Genomic DNA, 12,577 nt, shown 5'->3' with positions numbered 1-12,577 from the left:
TGAGCGCTTTAAAAAGGGATACACAAGCACACGCATGCACTCAATGCTTTTATGCATTACAGCCGCCGGCAGTTTTATTGCAGTCATAAATCACACAAAAAAGTTCGGGCGGGGGTGCATGCACGCGTCTCGAAGCGAGGATTTGTCAACTCGGCAAGTGGATATGCGGCGTGTGCAGGCCAAAAAACACATACACACATTTGTATATATATATATATAATATACGCAAGCCAGCGGCGTTGCAACCCTCGTCTAGCTTAGCATATTCTCCGAGCGGTCAGCGTATGACAAAATAACGTACTGCTCATGATTATTTCACTGCAAGCGGCAGGGATAGGCTAGGTCGCCTGTCACACCGCTGTGGCGCTGAAAGTAATTGTGCTGTGCAACCACTGCTGGCAGGAAACTTTTGGCGAGACAATTTTTACAGCTTATTGAGCCAATAACTGCTGCAGGAACTCCAACAACAACAACAACAGCTAGCAAGTAAAGTGCGCACCTTGAAGCGTGTGTCTACTCGCCACATATGCCGCACGGCCGCACCGATGTCAAATAATTTCTGTTGCAAGCGTGCGCTCACTAAGTAGCTCACGCGTGTCGAAACAAAGGCGTGTTTACGCATGTTTGTTGTTATTTTTTATGACATTTAATTGTGCTTTTGTTTTGTTTTATGATCTTTGAAAGACATAATTCTTTCCGTTTAATGCGATTTTCGGGCTGTCAGTGCGCCATATGACGTCTTGTTCCTGGAATATGTCGCACTACGAGGACTTTCTATATGCCTTGATCACTTTTTAATTGGGCTGATATGTATATTTGTATGTATATGTACACTTTTATTTGGTAATAAATGCTACTTTTGTTCATATATTAATAACTTCCGAATTATTAATTAAAATTTTTTTTGTCCCGTAAATATTTATTCATTAACCAAAATGCATAAAGTTTTGAGATAACATATCCGGTATAAAATATCTGGTATAATATTATTCCAAATAAATATTTTTCAATATCTCATAAAATACCTCGAGCAGAAATACTACAATCTGTAAGATATAAACTAACAAAAAAATGTTTTGCCTACATTAAGGAGCATCATTTTTTATCATTGCCAGTATCACGGCGTTTCAAATATATCAAAATATCACAATACTATTCCGAATAATTATTTTGCAATAATTTATAATACTTGTAAAAACTAGCAAAAACTTTGTTGCCTACATTTAGGAGCATTATTTTTTATCATTGCCAATATGTCGGGGTCTTAAATATACCACAATGTCAGAATATTATTCCGAATAAACATTTTTTTTCTCATATATTATATCTCAAGCAGAATTACTAATATACTATAAGGTAAAGGCTAACAAAACTTTCGTTCCCTACATTTAGGATCATCGACTTTTATTATGGCCAATATCTCAGGGTCTGAAATAATACAAATTTTACCTTATTTCCTTTCCAACATTATAAAACAAAATTATTTTTATTACAGCAACACCAAATTTTCTTTCTTCCTCCTCATCTTTCACCAACTCAAACTACCATCCACGCTTAGCTACAATTTCCTGCTGCCCTCCCACAAACACACTACAATTTTCCCACTGTAATTGCACGCTTGAGCAGTGTTGCATTACATGTTCCATTACTAAAGACTTCAATTTCGGACTAGAGATTCGTGCATTTGTCATTTGACACCCTTTTTCCTGTACAAAACAGTAACTCACATGTTTGCCTCTCTTGCTAAGCACTGCAATGAATGAATGATTGTCTTACTCCAACTCCCTTGCAAATTTTTATTTATAATTTTTGCTCGCTAAAATTTCGTATGCAATCAACGTTTCGCATATCAACTGGCTGATGTTTTGTGGTATAGCCGGCACGCGCGCCTAAAACTATGCGTATGCGTGACGTGGTGCAGTGTAGCGTGTCGGTATGGCATGTCGACTATAATGCGTATCATATTTTTGTATTTCAGGCGGCAAATAGGCTATAACTACCGAGCGTTTGCGGTCTTAAGAGATGTTTTTGTTTATATCTGCTTGAGCTTAGTTAATGCTACAACAACTAGGTTTCAGTTGGCCTTATATGTGATGGTATTAGATTTTCAATTAATTTTGACAAAGAAAGGTTTGAGTTACACAGGGTTGGAGTTTTAGCAGTGAGTGATTCAAATACTAATTATTTGTATTAAACTAAATATCAAGTTAAAGTAAGTCGATAATGTTACTAAACGTACAACAATTTTTCTAGGCAGAAGGTAGCTACAACCTTCGGAAATTACTTTTTTATAACTTTGTTCTCATGGTTTTAAATTACTAAGAACGAACGAAAAATAGTATTAAATGATAATAAAAGAAAATTTTTGAACATGTTTTCACATCATACTGAAAAACGTTTTAAAGTAACTTACAACTAAACTGCTTTTTCAGACTCAACCAAAAACACAGGGTAATACCACTCAGTTTAAAAACAAAGCATCCTTTCCAGAAAGAAAGGTAGAGGAGGCCAATTGAAAAGTCAACGGCTTCACCTTGTAAAAAAATTTATACAACACAGTTCCCTTAAAATGCGATGCACTGATTATAGCGACACTCCAACTTTTCGATACCATTTTAGTAGTACCACTTGTTCTTTGCCTCAAAATAAGTCTCAGCTTCATCGATCACCTTTTCATTAGAATTTCTTCCCAGCGAGTATTCTTTTGAAATCTGAGAACAGAAAAAATTATCATCTAATTAAAACTATTTCATAAATGTTTTCCTTTTGATTTTTTTGGAAGAATCTTTTTTACGTTCGTATGAAATTTGATCTAGAGAAGGGATAGTAGGTTCCTGCAGATAAGTTTTGCCGTGGGTTTGATTATGAAAGCCGGTCTTTTACAACTATTTGTCATCGCTAGTAAAAAATTCAAAAATTGCAAGGAAGAGAGAAGATCTATATGCAGGTAAAGGCTCTTTATAAATCCATATTTTTTAGAATTAAAAAGTTCATGTCTGCAAAGGGAGTATTACTCAGCCCCTAATGTGATAGCAACCAAAATTAATATAAAATTGTCTGACACAAATTCATGTGACACGTTTCTATAAGTATATAACTACAAGCTGCGTTCCAAGGTAAACAGGACTTAAAAAAAAACAGAACAAATGTTTTTTTCAATTTATTTTGTTCAAATATGTATTTTGTTCCTGCTTCAATACAGCTTTTTGTACGGTCCAAAAGTATGTCGAAAGAGTGTTTTAGCTCATTGGCCGGTATGGCCGCCGAAATGCCAGTGCAAGCTTGATGAATTCACGCACAGTTTCGATGGAATTTCCGGATCACTGATTTTGATTGGTCCACATGTTGATCGTCATTTATTTCCTCACGACCACTTTGAAAACATTGAAACCACTCGCCATAAACTTGTTTCATCAACTGAAACGTTTCGATAAAAGTTTTGCCAATTTTAAAACAAAATATAATGTTGGCTCTTTGTTCGAAGCTCATTTTCGCACCGATAACACAGACATACTGAAGCTTAAAACGCAATAACTTCACTTCCAATCAATGAAATGTCATGAAATACTTACTGGACAATCGATAAAGATAGCAGATTCTGACGCACCAGTCGACATATAGAAGGCACCACCCGAGGGCGCTAGATTCAAAAAGTCCTGTTTACTTTGGAACAAACCTTGTAAATAACGTGTTTAAGCTAAATTAAATTCTACAGCGACAATAAAAAATATACATTTAGCATGCTCAGCACTACATGCACTAGGAGTGTACAGATGTATGTGTCCGTCATATGTGATATTAGCAATCAAATTAAAGTGCTTGAAATTTCCTGAACAGCTGCCACTCGCTGCACTTGCGTCAGTCCTGAAAATTCGTAAAAAAAAATATGAAAATATATTTTCCAATCGCTCACATGCTACTTGCTGCCCCAACTTCACTTAGAGTTGCACGAATAGTGCGCAAGAAAGCACTAAAGCGATTTGGGTGAGGCATCGAAAATTTGTCCACACACACCGAAATGTATCAAGGAAATAGCGACGACGTCGACGAGGCAACGATTGATTGCTCCCAAGGGTCGACAGCAGCAGCAGGCGCGTACAGCTTGGCAGAAAGGGAAAGCTAACAACTGCAGTTAGCGCGCTGTGCGACGCGTTAATGGTGGTGTCACTTGCAGCAACGCAGCGATTAGAGTTTTTACGATGAAAACGCATACACACAAAAACCCAATACATACGTAGGTATGTGTGCATGTGAGAAGGTAAATGGGTAGAGGGTGCGTTGATGCTTGAACGCTGCAAGCAACAACACCCTTTTGTATATGTGCCGGCGTTGCAAGTGGCAAATGGCAAGAAATCAAGTGTTGCACTTCACACAACGTGAAGCAATCGCAGAAGAAGTGGAGGAAGTGCCAGCAAAAGGAAGTGCTTACGCAGGACACGGATGCTATTTGTAGTTGTTATTATGTATTTGTGTGTGTGTGCCATAAGGCTCCCTTGATAATTGCGCGCATTTAACCCGCTTCCCAACACTGCTCGCACAGCGCGGTAATCAAACAAGAAATTATTGCAATTTCGCAACCAATTCGACCAATTTTCTTCTTCGGCGAGTGCGGTGGTGGGTTTTGGTGGCGCAGATAAGCAAATGACTTCCGCTCTGCATCATGTACAATTTCCTTAACTACATCTTGGAGTAACGGTATATATAGCTCGACCGGCAACATGGGAAATGCATTTTCCATGGGTGTCGCTGATAAATCGAGGAAATGAACCCTCAAGCGCCAGCAGCAAGCAGCGTGGGAGTTGCAGCCAGGCCACCGTCTTGAGTGTGCGTGTAATCATTGTTGCAAGCAGCGATTTAAATGTGTTAAGATTATTACAAGTTATCGCACCGCTGCTGAGAAAGCTAAGAAACGCACATCCCGGGCGCGTTAGCGTATTATGTCTAATCATAAGTTCAGCTAAGCCGCTTAGTGGCCGGTGCGGTGCGTGCGACGCGTTGTGGTGCCACTCATAAATGTGGTAAGTCGTTACTTACCATCAGATTAGCAGCTAAAGCAAAAATATGATTCCACATAATATTTGTTGTATTTTCGAATTTAGAACCGCATTGGGATTTGCGTTTTGTCATCAACAAAAATGACAAAGGAGTGTGCCAGTTGGCGAAGCCATTAAAATAAATGCGAATTGTTGTGGGTTAATTAACTGCTTTGGAAAAGGAAATGTATGTATTCGAGTATATTTTTATGTTTAAGCAAACTTAAACTTCTTTAAAGACTGAATAGAGTTAGGAATATTGTAATGCTTTTAGCCTCTCTTCTTCAGATAAGATTTATATTTGGAAATTACAATAAATTGTAAACCTTTTTCATTGTACCCTTGTATTTGTGTATGTGGTATAAGACCCCAAAGGAACATATTCGATTTAATTCTGCTTTCTCCATACTGGATGAGGAAGCAAAGCAAATGGGTCTGGTAGTGAACGAGGAAAAGGCAAAATATCTCCTGTCATCAACCAGTCAGTCGACGCACTAGCGACTAGGCTCCCACGTCACTCTTGACAGTCATAGCTTCGAAGCTGTAGATAATTCCGTCTACCAACTACCAACTACCAACGTGACACCAACAACAACTTCGACGTTACGAGTTTTCGAGAGAAAGGTTCGGTAAGTTTATGGTCCTTTGCGCTTTGGCTACCGCGAATGCCGCATTCAATGGAACGATGAGCTGAATGAGTTATACGACGACATTGACATACATAGTTCAGTGAATTAAAAGACAGCGACTGCGCTGGCTATGTCATCTCGTCCGTATGGATGAAAACACTTCAGCTCTGAATATCGGTGGGTAGATCGGGCGGAGAAGGACCTGACTGCACTAGGTATCTCGGATTGGCGCAAAATTGCGAGAAGAAGAAACGACTGTCGCGCTGCTGTAAACTCAGCCATAATCGCGTAAGCAGTAAAAAGCCTTTAAAGAAGTCGAAAGAACGTTGAAGACATGCCTCGCTCTGGCGACCTTCGAGCTCTTCAACTGATGAAAATACTAAAAAAAAGCGTGAAATGATGTGGGGTTTGAAAATCATCAGGCAGGTTTCTCGCGAGTCCGTTGGGATGGTTTTGGGGTATGTAAGGCGTTTTTGTTTGACTCGTGGCGGTAGAGCTGAAATTTTTTTAAAAAGAGTACCAGTAATAGGTCTTATTGGACATGTTTTATACTGTGAATTCCGATCCCATATTCATGGAGAGTATTATATGACACGGGTTTAGCTGAATGCCATCCCAAAAAGTGCTTATGAAAACTATTTCGAGGACTGGAATAATCCTTCCGATAGGTATATTACATCTGGTGGAGATTACTTTGAAGGCGAAAAAGTTAATTTTGAGGAATAATTAAAAATTTTGTGTTTATTTGCAATTTCTGGGTACTTTTTTGTCACAATATATCTGCCGAAGTAACAACAAAGCAAATATTGTTACAGCTAGTTAGCAACCAACGGTGAATATTAACCCGTCAGTTTTGAGTGAGTCATCGTGAACAAGACGGCGCAAGCGCAAATCAACTCGCTTGCTGTGATCATTTTGCGAATCGTTCTATAAAAAATTATTTATTGTAATTTATGTTGTTGGGAGCCAAACAAAGCCACTTAAAGCTTTCGGGAACGGTGCCAAGAGAGTTTTGAGTTGAGCATTCATACTAGCCTAATTTTCAGAATCGAAAAAAGTATTGGAATACAGATAATTCCTGTTAGTATAGTAAGTACTCATAGTCCGTACCAACAATACCCGTATTACTTATATCTTGGCCTTAACAGTGTTGTTTGCAAGTTCCCCTAATTTAATCTAAACAGCAGTGCAGGCAAGAGTTGAGTAATAATTGGTTCTTTTTAATGGTTTTCACACTCCAAGGCCATTTTTCTACCTCTTGCTTTTATATTCTCTGAACTCACTGGAGTCATCAACTGATTATTTCGGCTGATAAAAGGAAGGAAAACTAGATAGGTATTATTGCCTTCTACATGGAAATTAATATATCTTAAATATTTACCAACTCTTCTCTTGCTGCGTTTGCGTATTCTTTAAGATAAAGTTATTTTCCAATACTAGCTCAGTTTTTTCAGTGTAAAGTTTAAGACCACGAGCGTCAAGCCACGTTTGTGCTCTAACTATAACCTGTTTATAGTTAATTGTCGGACATTTCGAAAGTAGTTGGGTTCAATGATTTCATTAAAAAATAAAGAAATCATCAGTTTTTTCATCATTTTAAAAGTGCCAGATGTGTGTGCCTCGTAAAATAATTATTACGAAAACATATGCATCGCAGAAAGGGAACTATCCCCTAAATAGACTGTTAGACTTAAGCTCACACATTATTTTTTCTTGAAACCTTACATAAAGAGTAATAATATCTATGAAGTGCTTACACCCTCAAAGTCTACTCTTATTACAAAAGAATACTTCTCTGCGTCATATAATGGTTTGTAAAAAAAGTCTTGCGGTATTTTTATTGAATTTGTGTTTTTTTTATTGAAATTGAAATGAATTTTTGATGTCTTATGCCCAGCTCTTGACCGATGCTTCGGCTGCTACTATGCCGGTCTCTTTCGACCAATTCAGCGATTTTATCGCAATTTTCGACGACAGGCCTTCCGGAGCGTGGCGCATCTTCGACCACCTCTACACCAGAACGAAAACGTTGAAACCATCGTTGTGCGGTGGAAATGGAAACCGTATCGAGTCCATAAACTGCACAAATTTTATTGGCGGCTTGAGATGCATTTTTGTCTTTATCGTAGTACTGTAAAACATGCCGTATTTTCTCTTTATTTTGCTCCATGTTTGCGACGCTATAACTAACGAACGACTTAAAAGAAACGACAATCAATCAAACACGTGTTAGCGCGTGAAATGAGCTTTCCAAAAAGGTATAGCTTGACCCGATGCGACGAATAAAGCTAGAACTACGCGCTTTCAGCGCCAACTAGCGAAAATATTGCAAGACTTTTTTGACAACCTAATATATCATATGGCGAGCACTTACATATAGCTTAACTAATCAACTTACGGTATAAACACAACTACTTACCTCAATGTATCCCTGTACGCTATCGCATTGTTGGAGCACCAAAATCGCCGAGTTAAATTTTAACGCCGACAGCTCATCGGGCGAGCAGGGACTCAAGAAGCCACTATCTGCATCACTGTGCGAGGACAGTGGTCGCGGTTTACGAATTTTGTACGGCACATTACGACTTGGCACTGGACCCGGATTGAACAACACATAATTCGATTCGATTGGCACGGTACGCGCGCGTAAATGTTCCTTACCATCCAGCAACATATGCTGCAAATGAAGCATATGTTCCGAACTGACGAGCTCCGAGACAGCACGCTGTTCGATGCTTAATATACCGGCACCATCGGAAATAGAGGAGCTGTTCATTTTATTGTCATTACCCGCGGAACGCTTGCCGCGCTTATCATTCGCGTTGTCTGTGCTGCCGTTAGCAGACGAATGTTTCGACGAGCGAAATGGTGAAAGATTCAGGAACGTTAAACGCTTTTTTGTGCGTTGGAGCGTCGTTTGCGAAGATGTCGCTGAGGTGGACGAACTCGTTGAGTTGGTTGAGGTGGAAGATTCTACGAGGGCAGTTGATGTAGTTGTGGTGGTGGAAGCGGTGGTATTTGTGTCCTTTGATTCCTGGCTATTCGACATGCTTGGCGCTGCATCGAGAACTTCAAGTAACTGCTCAAAACTGGCGGACTCACGTAACATGGGTTCGACGGTGTTTGGAACGGTCTGCACCGCCAATGCCTCTAAGTTAGCATGTACTAATTGTTCATTAGTATATGGATTCGGTATGCCAATATCGGCTATGGGTTCCTCTTCAAAATCATCCGGATCGATGACAAAGTAGTTGTGGTGATCGAAATTCGCTGTATTCGCTGTACCGCCGCACGCCTCCCCGAAAGTCACCTCTACAACGAGTGTGTCTTCCTCCGCCGGCAGTTCCTCATTGTAAATCACTTCGGGCACAATTTCTTCTTCACTAAAATTCAGGTTTTGACGCGAACTAAATAACGGATCACGTAGACCATGTACTGCTGATGGCTCAAACATGCCACCTAACTGCTCATGTGTCCGTTGACGCATAGATTTCTCATTGATAAAGTCGACGGGATCGAATAAACAATAGTTGTCCATATGGGACACGTGTGTCTTACGCTGACGCACCGGCAAGTTCTTTAATTTCTCACTGTAGTCCGCATCATTATTATTCGAAGCATTCGAGTTCGGTGGGCTGGCATCAGGTGGCGCCGGTGGCGGTGGGGAGACCTCATTCGACGAGGATGTGACATCATCCTGCGTCACGCTACTCGCTGCAAGTGACTTTTGCGAACCGCGACTGAGCGATGCGAATAAACCACGCGCCAAGCAATTCTTCAGCTCAGACACGCGACCTTTATAGGGACTAGACTGCGCACTCGCACTCCCGCCCGCATGCTCGCTGCCATCATACACACCCAAACGCGCATTCAACTTGCTCAACTCCTTGCGCTCCTTCTTGCTGAGCACAACCTTACCGCGCGACGGTGTCGCTGGTGCCGACAGGGAGACACCACCCTCGCCAGAGGTTTGCATTGCGAGGTAGCGCGAATCGCGCGTTGGCATTTGCGAGATCGGTGGCGGCGTCGGTGGCGGTGGCTCACGATAAGGCGGTGGTTGTGGTGAGTGCTGCGCCGATAGACCGCATTTCGCGAATTGTGAGTTCGTAATGACAGTCGTCGACTCATAGCTCACGGGAAAGTCACAAAAGAGCTCAGTAAATTGCGTCGAGTCAGCGCCTGTATAGCGACCATTGTAGAAGTTTAATTCCATGTAGTTAGCGTCACGTATAGCGTTCGGATCATCGCGAAACTCGTGCGTATTCGTAAATGAGTCGTTGCAGAGATTACGATTGATATGCGGTTGCGAAGCATGCAATGTGGACGCGCCAGCAGACTTCGGTATTGTGCCGGGCGCGCTGTTATGCGAGTGTAGTGACGCTGTTAAGGGATTATGATCGCCGCTGAAGTCACCAGTGGGCGAAGACGCACTCGTAGCATTATTTGCGTTGCGATCTGCGCCTGCTAAGGACTTGCTGTGCCGCAGCTTATTTGACTTTTCTTTTCCCTGACGTTGTGACTTCGGCATATTGCTTTGTAGTTTCGTAGCAGATTTATGTATACGTAGTGGCGGCGGTGTTACCGCTACTCCGTTGTGTATCGTTCGACGTCGCAACTTTCTACTCACCTCCGCCACAGACTGTTGGCTTTTATTAATTGCATTATTGTTTCGTTTATTATCACAAATATTTACTTGGTTGTCTTCGGTGGTTTTCTGGTCAGTGTTCGCCACAGCTCTTTTAGACGTCAAAGCTTTCACTGAGAGTGCGGTGTTTTCGGAAGCTGCATTCTGTTGTACGTTCGCATGACCCAAGCCGCGTGGCAGCTGGATGGATGCGCTTGCAACTGTGTGTGGACGTCGGTTCCGCCTTTTCACTGTGCCGGTACACGAGCTGGGCGAGTCCCAGTCGTAGATTGATGTTTTTAAACTCACACCTAGCGTACTGGCATTTTCGTTGGCGGCTGTGCTATCCGACTTCCCGCTGCCAACAGTATTTCGCCGCCCTGTTTGGCAGTTATTGTTATCCTTTACTTCGTGTTGGTCACTCGTCTGCGGCGTGTCACAAACTTTATCTCCAACTCTTCGTGTTTTATTGGCTCTAGCCGTGCTCTGGATACTATGCTTGCTGACGGACGCTGTGACTTCCACTAATACTGTTTCATCATCATCAACACTTTTCACTTGATGCTCACTCGCTGTGCCGTTGCTTTGCGTATCGTTTACATGTGGCGTTGTTGCTGATGGAGGTCGTCGGTGTTGGCTAGACATTTTCGTTGCCAGTAATTACAAGCAGATTGAGTCCGCTGCAGCTCACTGAGCATCGCATTTAGTGTAAAATAGTTGTTTGTGGAATTTTTCTTGAGGTGTGGGGTGGGTAGGTGTTTTTTGGAGGGGGTTAACTGTATTTCCATGCTTTTGAGTAGCATTCTGTTGTAGTTGTGTGTTGTAGTGTTGCTTGCTGCAGTTGTATGCGCCTATGTGGACCGCACCGCTTGAGTTTTCATAACTCGTTTCTGTTATTATTGCTGTTATTTCACTACTTTTTGTAATTTTTTTTTGTTTTATGTTGCTTGTGTATTCGTGCAATTTTAATATGATTTCACAAGCGCAATTCCGTTTCACATTCTTTCAGGTTTCACTCACTGCAAACTTTTTTAAGAAATTTTTCATTTTGACCAATGCAAATTCTTCACATTTTCACGCTCTACTGACCAAGCAAACAATCGGTCAGTGCTTTTGTGCTGTGCGCTAAGTTACAGTGCTTTCTTTCGTTATCATTTCCCTTCGTTATCACTTTTCACTTTGTTCACTATTTTCTGGCCTTTTGGTTTTTAATTTATCTGCGTATTTTTTGTTGGCCTAACTGTGTCGTTAAATAAAATGAAATTAATGGTTTCATAAATCTTCATCTTTATGTGCCTCCACCCTTACGTTTGCCGTGCATTTATTTTTCCTTTGCCCTCAAACGGTTGCAGAAAATGTAAGAGTTAATGGATTTTTATTGTATTTGCTTTGAAACAGCGAAAAAGTAAAAAAACAGTAGTAGACCGTGAAATTGTATGGATGATGGAAGTGCTAACGGCTTTTTCGGCAATCGCTGACAGGCTTTCACCCTTTAGGCAGCTGAAGTAACTGTAAAGTACTATTGTGCTTTCGTCGAAGCTTTTGCTGGCTTTCATGCGCTTTTGTCTTCATTTATATGATTATTGCCTATTTTTTTTTTGTGAAGTTGCTTTTTTCACTTTAAATTATTTGTTGATGCAGAAAACATTGAAACATTCTTATAAGCGAAAAACATATTTGTGTAATGAAAAGAGCTGAGACTTAAACTTGAGAAAATTTAAGCGTATAACTAATCTACACTCGTGGCCACGCAAACTTTACCTCTATACTTTCTTATTTTTTTCAGACTTTTTTGCTCATTCGGGATTTTCTTCAATTTTGTTTTTTTATTGCTTTTAGTAAGCATAAGTAAACTAAACTATATTATCTAATTATGATTATAGTTTTCAATTTATTACGTTTAATGAGTAAAACACAAATTAGCTTTTCTGTACTTATACAAGAGCGGGTGATTTTATTGTTTTAAAGTGATACACCTACTAAACTTTGTGTTTCAATTAAAAAAAAAAAATAATAATTTGAAATATAGTGTAAATGAAATTAAATTTAAAAATGAAAAATTTCATATACATTTTTCATCGCATATCAATTTCTTACATTTCGAGCTCATTTTGTAAGGCTCACTATCTTTCGATTGATTTATATATATTTGAATGTGTTTTGTTTTTAATTTTTAATATTTTTTTATTAATAACATATCATTAACTTATCTCTAAATAAAATTGTCTATACTACAAAAGGTAGCGCTATAAAATGTCGTCAAATATGCACAATACTTGAAAACTTTGTGT

The 12,577-nt window shown here is 40.1% G+C and overlaps 1 protein-coding gene across 2 annotated transcripts in view; it reads right to left on the bottom strand.

Annotated features, from left to right (window-relative positions):
• LOC120767342 (protein sickie) overlaps positions 1-12,577 on the bottom strand; it is a 460,987-nt gene that overhangs the window by 383,768 nt on the left and 64,642 nt on the right. Inside the window, exons 1-2 of one of the 2 annotated variants that reach the window (XM_040093300.1) lie at positions 8,509-8,774; positions 8,082-8,397 (exon numbers count right to left, since the gene is read on the bottom strand). The exons of the other annotated variant lie outside the window; for it this stretch is intronic. Coding sequence (XP_039949234.1) covers positions 8,082-8,397; positions 8,509-8,771 — 579 coding nt within the window. The 5' untranslated portion in view covers positions 8,772-8,774. Of the gene's footprint in view, positions 1-8,081; positions 8,398-8,508; positions 8,775-12,577 lie in introns of those variants that run through there. 2 annotated transcript variants of the gene reach the window in all.

Source organism: Bactrocera tryoni, chromosome 2 (genome assembly GCF_016617805.1).
Source record: "Bactrocera tryoni isolate S06 chromosome 2, CSIRO_BtryS06_freeze2, whole genome shotgun sequence".
Classification (NCBI taxonomy): Eukaryota; Metazoa; Arthropoda; class Insecta; order Diptera; family Tephritidae; genus Bactrocera; species Bactrocera tryoni.
The sequence above is the reverse complement of the archived record's forward strand: the minus strand, read 5'-3'. Positions and strand labels throughout refer to the sequence as shown.